The sequence below is a fragment of the Manacus vitellinus genome, unplaced genomic scaffold (genome assembly GCF_001715985.3).
Source record: "Manacus vitellinus isolate BGI_N305 unplaced genomic scaffold, ASM171598v3 scaffold_20_pilon, whole genome shotgun sequence".
NCBI classification, from domain to species: domain Eukaryota; kingdom Metazoa; phylum Chordata; class Aves; order Passeriformes; family Pipridae; genus Manacus; species Manacus vitellinus.
Genome location: NW_021939471.1, coordinates 3,497,094 through 3,511,422, shown reverse-complemented (window position 1 = coordinate 3,511,422; position 14,329 = coordinate 3,497,094). Strand labels below are relative to the sequence as shown.

Sequence of the window (14,329 nt, the reverse complement as noted above, 5' to 3'; positions counted from 1 at the left end):
ATTTTGAACTCTGCTGCGGTGGAAGCACGGAAGCACAGTTAGGACTTGGGGTACAAACTGAGGATAGCAGCTTTCAGCTCCTGCCTGGCCTTTGGCTGTCAGGCAGAGCCTTTTCCTGCCGTGTTTAATTTGTGAATTATCCTTTTCTTGCTTGCTGGGCACAGGAAGAGACCACAAAGGCTCGGGCAGCATCAGGTGACCCGTGAGCGTGCGGGTGAACACGTCGGGTCGCAGGGGCTGCTGTCCCGCTGGCTCCCGCGGCAGCTCCCTTTGAATGGAGCTTTTCCCAGCAGCATCCCTGTCACTCTGGCACTGCACAGTCCAGCAGCTCCTGCTTTGTGTGAGCACTGAGCTGTGTGATAGAGTTAATCACATTAAGCGCTGCTCAGTTCATGGCTTTTTTGTTCTCTAAAGGCTCTTCCTCTCTCTTGCCTCTTTTAGTCTCACTTTCTTTGAAACTTCAGGAGGTGGCAGCTCCAACTCAGCCCTCCCTGATGCTATCCAGCACCAGGATGGCTAATTTTGGAAGGTTTAACCTCTGTGTACCTTTCCAAAGCTTTTCACTGTTATCAGATGCCTCTTCCAACAGCTGTGCCCACAGGGAGCAGGGCAGTCTTGAGTCAGCAGGGCACTTCAGCATCTGGATAATCCAACTGCTGGAGATTCCCAAAAGCGATGGAGGGTCTGGCTCTTCACAGGTGCTTACATGTCGAATTTCCACCAGCAAGTTTGGCACCTACACGCCTTTAACCACTGGGCCCAAAGTGATGGGGATGAACGGGCTCCACTGAAAGGCAATTTCAGGGAAATGACTTCTCTCAAACTGCAGTATTCTGTCAGGCTGGTGTCTGCCTGGCCCAAATACACTGCGTTGTTTTCAGTCTAGATCTTCTACCAGCTTTTAAATCAATCTTTCTTTCTCTGTTGGTAATCAAATCACTGTACTTGAGCTAATAGGGCACCACAGTTCCCATCCCTGCTGGTAATCCCAAAGAACATGAGCCGGTCCTTCCTGTGCCCCCTCAGCCTGACCTGTCAGTGAGGTGGTGGCCGTGGGGTGACCGAGTGCCCACAAGGCTGGCTGGTGACTGGGTGCCATCAGTGCTTCATCCACCAGGAATGAAGGGTGCTGTGGCTACACTACACTACTGCCTTCAGCCTCCGGGCCCCAGGAGAGGACGGTGGAGTCCAGCACAGTCCGGCGTGGGGAACACGTCTTCTCTTGGATGGTCACAATCAACTTGCATCTGCACAACCAATCAGCAAATTGCATAGACTTTGACTGAAGGGGGGTTAAGTGCAACCTTAAAATCTGGCCATTTCAGGAATTTCTGAAATAAATTAGAAGAGGAATTTTATTTAGTTGTTGGTTTGTTTTTTTTTCCTAAAGGAATCTGCCCATGGCTCCAAATCACTGTTTTCCATAAAGTAAATGAATATGAAGTCTTCTCTCATCCTCTTGCCACATTTTCGGTGTCACCTTTATCCTCCAACAGTTGTATAAAATCAAATGGCAGACAAAAAAATCCTCTCCCCAAATCCTTCCTTTTTTTTTCCCCTCAAACTTTTAGTAATTTTTTTCCCACATTTTCTTGATTTTTTTTTTGTCACTGATCAGGTTAGAAGCAGAAGCTTTCCAAAACAATGACCTGGAGCTTCAGCGATCCACATCTTGCAGATAAATAACAAGCTATATTTATGCAATAAAGCACAAGTAGTTTAATATCCATGCACTGGATTATTTGATATTAAAATCTTGGCACTTTTCAAGATAACTGATAATTTGGAACAACAGAGACCATGGTGGGGAAGTTCTTTTTGCCAATAGTGGTTAACGACATGCACTGTTAATCCATTACCTTCACCTAAAAGGATTTTACATTTAGCCTTTTGTCCTCCCATATCCTTGAAGCCTCGAGGGTCTGACCCTGGGTGTTAAATGAGATGTGCAAAACTCCCTTAGGGACGTGTGGAAAATGTATTTGTTCGCTAAAGGAAAGGTTCCCTTGGCTTCCATGGGCTGGGAAAATCCTTAGGGGTTTCCTGAGCAAGATGTGCTGTGTTACAGCAGGATCAGGCTGGGGTGCAGAATGCTTATTTCAAATTAACTTCAACAGAGAAATAATGAGCAGCAAGTTTATATTCTCAGTGAATCAAGAGAGAAGCTTCGGTAAAATGTGGGTTTATATGCACGGAAATAAATTATTATTTACTCACTTTTGTGCTCATGCCCTCAAATATGGAGACATTTGTAGGGAATTATTAATATTTATAGCATATTATAATAAATACCCACAAGAGCTTTGCCTGAAGACATGCTATTTTACCAGTGTAAAATCTGTTGAAGGTCAAAGGGATCTTTTATTTGTACGTGGAGGGCAGAATCAGCCTCTTTACTTGGAAATCTGTATCAACTGTGATAATTTAAAACTTTAATTAAAGACCCAGTGACAGATTATCTACAAAACGTCTTCCTGCTGCCCAGTATTCCATCAGGAATGTCTCCAGAAGCCCAGGCTGAGTAAGCACACTTGCCAGGAAATATTTCACTGTGGACATGTTAGCTGTTATCTGGCTTGTTGGGTAACAAATTCTTTTGTTGAGGATTGGTGGCAACAAACATTGAATTAAAGGCAAAACCAGACCCCAAATCAGGAATTTATAATACTTATTCTGTTCATCCCTCAAGAAAATGAAAGCACCACAGCAAAGACTATTTTTGCAGCTGTGTTAATGCATGTGTAAATGGGGAAAGTGCCTTTGAAACATTCTGCAGAGCATTTCACACTTTAGAGAGGACAAGAAGCTAACAATTCTATTGTGGCACTTATGAGAATTTTAAAATTAATTTTCCTGACACAGCTGTGCCATAAAAACCCCCCAGGACGATGAGTTTTTGCTAATGTCAAGATTACTTTTGGATACAATTCTGAAGGAGCCCTTTGTAAAATCAGGAGAACTCGGGGTGCCAGGTGCCCTGCACTGCCCTCTCCTCACCTCAGCTCAGCTCCTGCCTTCCCCGGGATTAAACCAGATTAAGAGATGTGAGGGATGATACACTGGGGATCCCCCCCTCCCTGCACCCTGCAGCCTTGCCTGACCACATTCAAGGGGGAGAAGGAAATGGAAACAGCAACCTCCAAGCGATGCATAAGAAAGGTGTTAAAAACACACACATCCCACCAACAATGGGGCTCAGTCCGCAGCACTGGATGGATTTATGGGGAGGGACAAGCAGAGGTTGGGAAATGAAGAGTTCAGGGTCAGGTGAGAAGGCCCAGAGGAGGTATGAGCAACACCACATGGGCATGTCCACAGCCCTGACTACAGGAGGATGGAGAGCTCACTGGGATTTTTGTGTGGAAAGGCTTTGGCACAGGCAGAGTGGATGGATTTCCTTTTTGAACTGCAGGAAAGCCTGGGGGCAGGGGGGACAGCGTGGATGGTGGCAGCCACGGGCTTGATTTTAACAGTGACGGGCAAGTTTTAGATGCTGTAGAGGAGAGAGTTAACAACAGCTGACACACTTTTGTCTGGAGAAGTCACAATGACTAGAAATAACAACTCGGGGCCATAATTCCGCGGTCTGTCACTACCAGGAAACGTGAAATCCAGTGACCTTTCATCTCCACGACAGAAATGCTGCACAGCACCTGGAGCCATTGCCCTTAAAATCCACTCTGACAAATTGGATGATAGGACATGAAGGTGAAAATGTCCTCTCCCTCCCTCATCCCCAAATTTCAGCCTCCTAGTGAACTCCTCCTGCTCCATGTGTATGGTGGAATCCCTTGCCAAGCAAAGCCAGTTTTGCAGGAGCTGCAGTGTTTAGCAAAGCACGAGACAACAACTTCATTTCTTTTGACAATAAGGAATAAAGCCACCTGTTCACACTGCTTCTAAATGATGGCAGGGAAATTGATATTGGCTTTCTATGAATCTTCAGGTCAGGCTTGTTAGAATCAACACATTTTTGCATTATCACAGAATCACTGAACAGTTTGGGTTGGAAGGGACCTTAAGAATCATCTCATTCCACCCCTGCCATGGGCAGCAACACATTCCACTAGGCCAGGTTGCTCCAAGCCTGATCCAAGCAGGCCTTGAACACTTCCAGGGATGGGGTAGCCACAGCTTCTCTGGGCAGCCTGTTCCAGTGCTCACTGCTGCACAGTAATTTTGCCCTTGGCAAGACAGAGTTAAGACAGACATGAATCTGAACGTCTTGAGAGGAAATTATTCTCCTGGTAAGGGCAGCAACAGCTAAACAAGTAGGCAAGGCATGCTGCTGTCAGAGTGCAGCAAATGATGCAGGGCTGTGTTTTTACCAAAAACGAGGATTTTCCAAAATTTTAAGGAGTAGCTTTTGAAATGATGATTTGCAATTCATGTCCTTCGGGAGATTGACTTTTCTTCCCCTCTAACAACTGCATTCCTTGAGCTCGTCTGTTTGCCAGTCTAAAATGATGACCACAGGGACTGAGATTAAGGTAAAATCTTTTCATCACGCTGAAACATGGCACCGAAACTGTCTTGACCACTTTGGCAGAAAGCAAAAGGTACTGGATGGAAGGAAAAAACCAAAAAAAATTAAAAAGGGGGGGTTCAGTCATTTAAGTGGGTCTGTCAGCTTGTGTTACCTTCACGCATTTGTGAAACTGAGCTTTAATTGACTGGCTGCAGGGGGGAGCTGAAAGACAAAATTTTGGTCTCAAGATGAACAGACAGCTGAAAGCGTTGTGCTCCTCATTCATTAGGATGTGTCAGAGGGATTCAGATGGGAAGAGACACAGCAATGGCTGCTACTTTCTCCCAAGTCTCCCAGACTGTAAGGGAGTGTGCCACACTCAGCCACATCCAAGAGCAGTAACAAAATGCTCATCCATATTCCCTGTGACAAACGAGACTATCTTGATGCCTGCTAATTTTTATCACCGTGTCAATTATTTCATTGCATTTGTGATGGATACAGACAGAACTCCAAGCTCTGGCCAACCATTAGCCAGTCAGCTCCAGCTGCAGCAGGAGGAGCAGAAAGCCCAGCTGGGAGGTCTCACATCCCATCCCTACAGCCAGGCTGGGACACAAGGAGGGGTTCAGCTGCCCTGCACGGCTCCTCAGTCCCAAGGAACAGCCACGACCCACCGCTGGCTGAGCTGTGCTCCAAGCCCCGTTCTCTCTGGCACCAGAGACCAGGATTCCCAAGGCTGCTTTAGAGAGGATGGTGAGAAACACATCCCTGTCTAAAACAGGTTTCAGCTGTACAGCTTTATATCTGTATCCCCCAAAGATGAGCCAAGAGAGGAGTGAAGGGATTTGGTAAAACCATGGGTGAAGCTTCCTGGCTTCTACTTGAGGGTTCCAGTCTGTGCCTCAGAGTCCTTTCAGCATGTGGCTGATTTTCCTTCTTGTCCTCCTGTCCTTGTTCCCACCAGCAGGAGCTGCTTCTTTCCCTTTCCCTGGTTATTTGGGCACTCTGATTGTTTTGGAAAGGAAGATGCTGGTCATTCCTGGTCACCAGGGGTGTCGGGGACTGTGACATAGGAAGCCACCCAGCCCCAAAGAGGGAGAGTCTGGTTACTGGGGAAATGGTCACAATGGTGAAGGGTCAGTAGGGAAATCCAGAAGCTCCTGGACCTGTGTGAAGGCACCTCTGAGTCTGCACTCCTGGGAAGCCTGAGGGATGCTCACAGGTTGGATTCATGGGACGCAAACCGGATGGGATGTGGAGCCAGTGTAAATGAGGGGGATTCAGGATGGGACCCTACACAGGATGGGAACAGAGGCCAAGCACACATGAGTGGCATTTCCTGGGTGTAAATGAGCCTGAGCTGTGGGTGACGGGCGCGGCCATGGCCAGTGGTACCCCCAGGTCACCAACCCAAGACATCAGTCTTGTTGAGTGTGCTGGGAAACCTCACACTCAAGCACAGCAAAGGTGGTGGACAGAACTGGGGAACAAACCTTTTCTCTGCAGTTCATCATCAACAACAACAAACCAATGAAATATCCTATGAACATTTTCTGCTTTTCAACAGCAACACAAAACTAAGTAAAAATCTTAAATATACCTTGGAGCAAAAATCACGGTTTAATAGAAACCTTAGGATTTCAATTAGTATTTTTGGAACAAGTTTCCAGACATTTTTTTAAATTTTGCCAGTTCCTTTAGTAAAAATATTTTGCATTTCCAACTCTTCGCTTTTTCTCTGTCTTAAAGAGCAGAAAATGTGTTGAAAATGTTATTTCTTTGCAAACATTTTCATTTAGATCCAAAAGCAATCATTACTCTTATCCAGCAGTGGTGATGTATGTACGAGAAAATATATAGACCGTGAATTCTAAACACGAGAAGATGAATCCAAGTAGCTATTTTTTACATGTTTAGAAAGCTGTGAAGAGGTTTCTGTGCAGCTACCTTACCTTTTAATCTGTCTTCACATCTGCATTAGGAGAAAGGTGCTTTTTCAGAGACATACATGTGTACAGGCTGCGGTACAAGACTGGGGAGACCTTTTTGGAAACAGATTTCTTTTCCAAAGAGGTACTTTCAGTCATTCCAAAACCTTTCTTGAAAGTATTGATGAATCAGACTCCAATTCATGAAATCACTTCAGAGGGCAGGGAGGGCCAACACTACACACACAACTTCAGCACAAACTAATCATGTTCTGGGCTTGGTGAGTGTCTTATTGGCCACAGGAGAAGTTTGCCATTGAATTTGGCGAGTTTTCCCTTGGTCTGGGGTAATAGGCATTGGTTTCTTAATTTAGGGACAAAGACTCTCTCTTTTCTCATAGACTTGGTTCTGTGTTAGACTAATTATGAGAAAAAAGCAAAGACATGAAACAACAATCACCAATATCAGGACTCAGTCCTATAAACCCTTAGTCAAGTCAGCCATTCCATCTGCTTCCAGGAGAAGACACAGGCCAGGAAGGGTGCCTTTAATTTTCCCAGTTGCCACCCCATACCTGAAGGCCATGCACAAGGAGAAGCAGCCTCCCCAACGCCAGCCTGTGCCAATGGAAGCAAACCTCCTGCGGATGCATCAGCAACAACATTCGAATAAAATGTTTCCTTTACATCTCTTTGTTAATTCAACACAGTGCTTTCTTACCATTTTTGCAGACAGGACAACACTGTTCTGGTTCATAGACTGGGTTGACACACTCGGGAACTGCGCAGTCTGCTACAACACAGTGAACTTCATTGCTGGGCTCGCAGCGACACCATTCGCATGGCGAGGGCTAGGAACAAATCTCAGGTTAGCCCAGGGCCTCCCGCAGCTCACAAGTTTGCAACATTTCCATCTTGCCACAAGATAAACACATCAGCCTTCAATACCCCTTGACTCCATCATTCATCATGGGTAATACAAATCAACCTCCGGGACAAAAGAGCAACATCTGAAATAGGCACCACAACATCGGAAAAAACAGCGTATGAGCCTTGTTTTCCCAGAGGGGGGGTGGGGTTCTTTAGCCTTCATGAGTCTTTAGGTCCCTTTGCCAAAAAAACTGAGCTGAAGCCACTAAGTTGTACCTCTGCTCTCCCCATGTGTGTTATCTGACACATCTGGTGCCAGAAGAAGAGCAGGATTTTGGGAAGGTGAAGAGTGTTGTTTCATCCCAGGAAGGGAGGACAGGGTGATTTTCCAGGACATACTGCTCTGCCTTGTAGACCACCACTGCCAGCACACCCCAAGCTGTTGGAAAGGTGTTGCTGGGGTGGCCTGTCCATCTGGCAGCCTCTCAGCTTTCATTCCCACTTTTCAGGGCAGAGGAGAACAGTGTTGCTTTTGGAGGGGCAAAACCATTTTATTCTGTGTTTGTGCAGCACCTGCATCTGGAGTCTGTGAGCACTCCCAAAACATTACCATTAGTTCTGGTCCTGGCCCCTCTCCTGCTTGCTTCAACAAGGTCTGTGAGCAACAGACTCACACAAAATATGTAAATAATTAAGAGACTGAGTAATTCAGCTGAGTCAGGGAATTTTGGATTAAAGCACACAGCTAAATGGATTCGTTTCAGCTCCATGAATCCAAGCAGGAATCTCTATCCACCCCTGAATAGCACAGAGTTGTAACAGCCTCACCCTTTGAAAAGCTGCGAAAATCTGTTGAAAAACAGAAAGGTCAGTGGTTTAAGGTTCCCAGTGACTTATGTGTGTGGAAGTGTGATGAAAGGATGACAACAGAGCTAAGAAAGGAGAACAAGAGAAGAAATGAAAGGAAAATAACTTCCTTTCAGTACCAGTAGGTTCAATATGTATCTCCCATTTTTTCAGCAATGGTAGATCCATCACCTACACTTGAATGATTAAATGTGGGTATTGGAAAAAAATTCTGCTTTATGTTGCATTGATGGGAGTCTGCAGCAATGGGAATTCCCCAATATTAAAAAACAAACAAAAAAAAAATAAAAAGTGAGATGTAAAGAAAGAAGGATTAATCCTGATGTGTTGCAGATCACACTGATGGGTCACTCATTTCTACAAGACAGATGAGCCCTGGTTCTGGCAGGTAAAAAGCTTTTCAGTTCACCTCTAAGAAGCTCCATATGTCTTGAGTCTAATAATTTATTCCCAGGAAATTCATTTCTACCTTAAAACGCACTAATTAAAGCTTCCCTTGCTTTGTCTCAGCGTCTGCAGTCTGTAATTCCCATCACCTTTCATTTGCTCACGGCTTTGGCAATTTAGATAAAATCAGCACTCCTTGAGCAAGGGAAGAAGCATGTGGAGGTGGAATTCCTCTCTCTAATTATCATTCCTCATTCAATCCTGCTTTGATTTCCGTCTGAAGCATCAGGAATCTAAATTCATTTGACTGACATTTCTTATTCAAGGCTATTTAATAAGAAGAAACAATACAGCAGAAAATAGACAGAACTATTTGCTGGGGGATCAATAAGAAAATTGCTGCTTTGTTTTTACTCATTTTAATCGCTAATTATACGGAGCAGCAGAAGTAGATCTTGTGATTTGTGGAGCCTTTCACTGCCATATCCTCCAGGACTTGTAGCCATCCTCACTACTACGCTGGCTGCAATGCTAAGAAATATGGGATGGGTTTCCAGGACTGCAGCCCAATCCGTGGCTTAAAGATGATCAGCACAAGCAGAAGGTGCCCCTGAACAACTCTGCTCTGAGCAAACGAGACATGACACGCACATCTTTTGCTTCAGCGTTGTCAGTGTAACCTGACAGTGACACTGCAATAAACCATGATGTTCCCTGGCACGGAGAGCAGCTCTCCAAGAGGGGAGAACTGTGCACAATTAAAGCAGGAGAGCACATCCCAGCAGGAAAAAAGAATGAGCAGCCAGCAAAAGCAAAGGCTGCTTTGGCATCAGTCAGACTTTTCTCTGCCACCTCCTCTTCCCCACTGTATCAAAGTCAAGCTCCTTGGTCTTGCCACCAGGATCTTCCTCTGTGTGACCATTTTTCTCACTTGCCAGTGCCCCTTACCATGGCTCTTCCCCAGCCCCTCACATCCATGGGTGACTCCAGCCCTCCTGTCCACTTAGTTTATGAATGTCTTGGCACTTTCTCCCATGGAATGTGCTTTGGGATCCGATTTGCAAAACCCTGCCCTTTCAGAAAGGACTTTTCCCCCAAGCACACTGATTGAGCATCTCTAAACTGATGTCTGCAAGCTCTGCAGCCAAGCTATTGCTTTCCCTGGAGCTATCCTCCTTGGGGAACAGTTGGCCAAAAAAGTCCTCTCTCTATGGATACAGGCAGTAGGTAGACCCAGCAGCAAAATGACAAACGGGGAACCAGTGAAATACATCCCAAAACTTTGTTTCCTGATTCCTGACCCCATGGAAGAGGGGTGGTTTACACTTCTGTAGCCACTGAAGTTGAAACACCAGTTCCAGAAAAGAAACTCATCCCTACTGGAAAAGGAGGTTGAAAAAATACAGAGGGTTTCTGGAGTAGGAAAGAGAGAGGACACTGTCCCACACGGACAGTGCAAATGCTTTACTGCTGTCCCTTAAACTGATTATTCTGGACACATTGTTAAGATTAAAGGATCACAAAGGTGATCATTTATTTACTCCAGCTGCCCAAGGCAGAATAATCTCTTAGAAGACTTTTAGGAAGGATTTCAAGAGACACTGGTGAAGAAACATTCTCCTCACCACTGCCCAAAAGGAAAGGGCTCCGTCACACACACCAGGGTGGCCAGAGGAAGGAGTCAGCACTTGTTCTGTTGTGTGGCTGGAAAACCTTAAATCTCAGGTGCTGTCAAATGGGAAACATCTGGAATCAGCAGAGTTTGTTAACGAAGGAAGAAGGAAGGAAAATTAAACCAGAGAATAAAGAATACACATGGCTAATAAAGATTTTATGTGCATGAGCACATAATGACAAACTTGATAGATGGTATAAACAAACAAATGAAAAAGGCAGCAAAAGGAACAGAATGAAAAACAAGATACACCCTGAGCAGGGGAAATCGGGAAGCCAAACAGGATGTGGACACCACATCTCCTAATCTTCACTCCTGCACCCCTTCACACCAGTTCCCACCACTTTCATCCTCTCCTTGGAAGCAAATGCCAGGATACGTAGGAATTATGATTGCTAACAGCATCCAGCTGCTCCTCTCAGTGATACGGGTCTCCCTGTCTTACAGGGTTGGGCACCAAGTGGTTCTTTAGTCAGTTACCAGTTTCATAAACCCACAGAAATGTCACCCCTCTGAGATGTCTGTGAGGGCTCCAGCAAGCCCTCAGGTCCTCCAGAAAGACTGGTGAACAGACAGAGATCACATGATCAAACAATTCTTGAGGAAAACAGCCTAAAAACGTGACCATTCACAAACTTAAGGGAGAGGTGGAGAAAACAGAAATCTGAACTCAAAACTTAATGTTTAAATCTACTTGTTAATGCTTTTTTACAGCTGAAGAGATCTGGATCAGACATTTTTTTAGACCAAGGCAGTGGGTACAATCACACCAATAACCGACACACAAAACTTCGAGTTTTTAGTAAAGGTCTTGCAAGAAACTTCTGCAAGACTTAAACTTTACTCCACCTCAGTCATCTCAGTCATAGGAATTCTCTTGTCCCAAATACTTACTGAACCTCACCTGTATTTCTCCCTTGTCCAGAACTACACCACCCCAAGCCACCTCTCTGCTGCCCCAAACACACAAAAGCCTTTTCCATCACATGTACATTGCCCTGCAGAAGCTCCTCACTGAGTAGTAAGTGTTGCCCTAGAGTGGGCAGAGGAAGCATACATACATATATACATATATATGTGTGTGTGTGAAACATTATTGTGCATTCCTCCTCTTCCCTGCTTGCAATGAGGATTTCTCTGTCACACGTCTGCTTGTCAATCACTCTTAGCTGCTTCTACACAAATATCTCTAGAGAGGTGGGAAGGGAGTGATTTACCCAAGACAAACTAAAAACTCTGAAGGTGACATGTGACTGATACTTTTTCTTCACCTGTTTGTTCTGTCAATCAGAAGCAATCTTCCTTGACATCCCTTCTGGCTCCCCTGCCACACTCACCAGGATAACTGTGGTTTCCAAGTGCACTCACGTCAGTCCTGCACACGGGCTGTCACCCAGCCCACAAGAGATCTCAGACCAGGTTTCAAGGCTGCAGTCTCCTGTGATGAGCTGTGATTCTTCCAGCCGGCTTCACTCAGACTCAGGGTGTGAGGCTCATACCCCTCCAGGAGCTGGGAAAATGCTGCTCATTTTCCAACAGCCTTCCAAGACTGAAGTGTCATTTGGCACCTAAGTACTTCAAGAGCCAGTGGATCCAGTATCATTAACACAGACTGGACAGAGACCTTGCTCCTTGTGACTGCCCACTCTATGAATCTGGATGCCAGCTCCTCCAGACATGTTGAGCACAGCCACTTACTTCCCAATGCTCTGGACCTCCCCTCACTTTTCAAGAAAAGACTTTCAGCTGTGTGGTGTTTTCTTTGCACGTGGGTTTCCAGCCTTGTGGAAGAAGGCTTACATCTGTGCTGGAGCCAGCACCGAGGCTGCTCAAAGCTATGGCAAATTCTTGCAACGGCCCTCCAGTCATCTGTTCTGAGATCCAGTTCTTGGGATTTGCTGGGCTGCTCTCTTCCTCCTCCTTCCTACACTCTCCAGCTAAGCCTGAAGAGGGTTTTTGTACAAGAATGTCCCATAATCCCATCCTGGAAGACTTCATCTCATTGAGAAGGTGCCATGAAGTGATCACACAGGGACCGTGTCCTCGTGCTGTCTGACACACAACAGCCCTTCATCAGTTATACACAGCTACTGCCAGACAGCTACAGAGCAATACAAACTTCATGAGTATTGTATCAGGAATACTTGACATTTCTTCGGGGAAATGAAATAGAAAAGCTACACGTAAGTGTTTATAACCATCTAATCATGTTACAATAGACCTACTGATCATCATACAGGGGCTGTTCGAGTTAGTAGAATACAGTCTAAGTATTTCTATGGAATTGAATACATCTGTTATGGGGGCCTGTGATGCCTTCCACATCAAACAGGTGAATTTACAACATGGCCAGAATGACTGGAGAAATCTGCTTGGTCAATTGGAATTTGAAGTGGTGTATAACCAAGAAATGAAGGCAGTGAGCTTTTCTTTCTGAGCCCTGGGGAAACCCAAAGATCCATCACATCAGAGCAAATGCCGAGGAGATGCCAGAACTCTTGGTATCACTGGGAACCTTAATCAGACATGTTTAAACACCAAAAGGGACATGGTGTGTAAGGATAGGCCTTTTCTAGGTGATATTGCAAAAGGCTTTTCATGGTAGTTTCGCTGAGTATGGAATTGCAATGCTTTCTCCCCTGAGAACGTGTTAGAAAAAGAAATGCCAACCCCTTAAACAGGAAATTACATCCTCTCCATTTCTACTAACGTTAAAGTGGTTTGGAATGTACTGGATCTAACCTGGCACTTCTGCAGACCTTGCCACAAGCTGTATCCACATGCACCTCCTGCCTACACGTCTGGATGTGTCCCATCCCCTGGACTCCAAGGGAAGGAAAACCAAAAACCAAGGCTGCTGTCAATCTCTCCATCTTTCAGGACAATCCCATTCAGCTTCTCTCCTCAGCCTGGACTGGTGGCATCCTGCTCGATCCAGAGGGAACAGCAGGAAAAGCAGGGCGATGGAAAGTGAACTCTGTCAAATTGGGCACTTATATCTTAAGAGCAGCTGTAACTTTTAATGATGCTCAGGACAATGGCAATTCTGATGGAAATTATTTCTGTAGCTACAGTTTCAGGTGGTGAATTTACTGGCAGGAAGCAAGAAAGGGAAGAAAGTTTAAAAGGACCTGATGAATCAATTCAGAGGCAAAAATGGCTTCTGCATTATGGCTGAGGTGGGAAGTCATAAACCAGGGGAGAGGAATAAGAAAGGAACTGGGATAGCTTTCATCAGAGATACTCCTGGAGCCGAAATTAGAATAATTTTCATTGTTATTGAAATTGCCTGTGATCTCAGGCAGATTAGCAGGAGACTGCAGGAAAATTCAGAGAAAGCTTTCAGTCGAGAAATTTTGCAGGTGCTAAACTGGTGGAGAAGGAGCTGGTGACTGAGTCCCACCTGAAGGTGAGACTGAAATCTCCTCTTTTGGGCTGCTTGCTTTGCTTTTACTGTTAGCAGCAAAAATGTCACTCATTTTTGTCACGTACTTAATAAAATAAAAATCATTCACCCAGCCAGTGGAGCTACAGTATAAATTACACTACAGAAACTGTAACCCCTTGGATTTTCCAAAGGTGGAAAGTTGCTCAAATAAACAACCTCTTCAGTGATTATAGATGAGTACAATCATGGAAAACACCATCAGGTTGCAAATGACTTTGCAACAGGAAAAAAACTACTAAGTCATTAGATAATTTATCTGCAGCGAAAAAACTGGAGCTGGATCCTACTTACATGGAGCACTGGCAATACAAATGAACTGAGCCATCCAAAAATTGAAAAATGCTTGCACCATACTGCAGATTGGCTGAACCAAGGAGCTGGCTTCCAAGAAGCAGCAGAAGCGGATGCTGAGATCCTGTTTTTCTAAGGCAGCCCCCAACACACACATACACAAACATTACTAGGTAAGACTGAAATGAAATACAAATTTCCTCAATGGAAAGGACAAGAGACACTCAAATACATTCCTGAAAACATTTTCTGTAAATGGTGACTCCATCCTGTACTCAAAGTAGCCCCATGACAAGGAGGTTGAACATGACTTTGCCTATTTTCTTAGCCTACAGCAGCCCTCCAACCAAAGCTCCACTTGAGTTACCCCTGTAACTGCTGCTTGTCTGTTC

The 14,329-nt window shown here is 45.1% G+C and overlaps 1 protein-coding gene across 4 annotated transcripts in view; it reads right to left on the bottom strand.

Moving 5' to 3' along the window:
* Positions 1 to 14,329, bottom strand: part of VWC2L (von Willebrand factor C domain containing 2 like) — a 122,082-nt gene that overhangs the window by 19,540 nt on the left and 88,213 nt on the right. For 2 of the 4 annotated variants that reach the window (XM_018071933.2, XM_008934580.3), the window contains exon 3: positions 7,121 to 7,250. The exons of 1 other annotated variant lie outside the window; for it this stretch is intronic. In XM_018071933.2, the coding sequence (XP_017927422.1) occupies positions 7,121 to 7,250 (130 nt within the window). Of the gene's footprint in view, positions 1 to 1,032; positions 1,332 to 7,120; positions 7,251 to 14,329 lie in introns of all 4 variants that reach the window. One more of the 4 variants, XR_001920578.1, reaches the window with a different exon arrangement.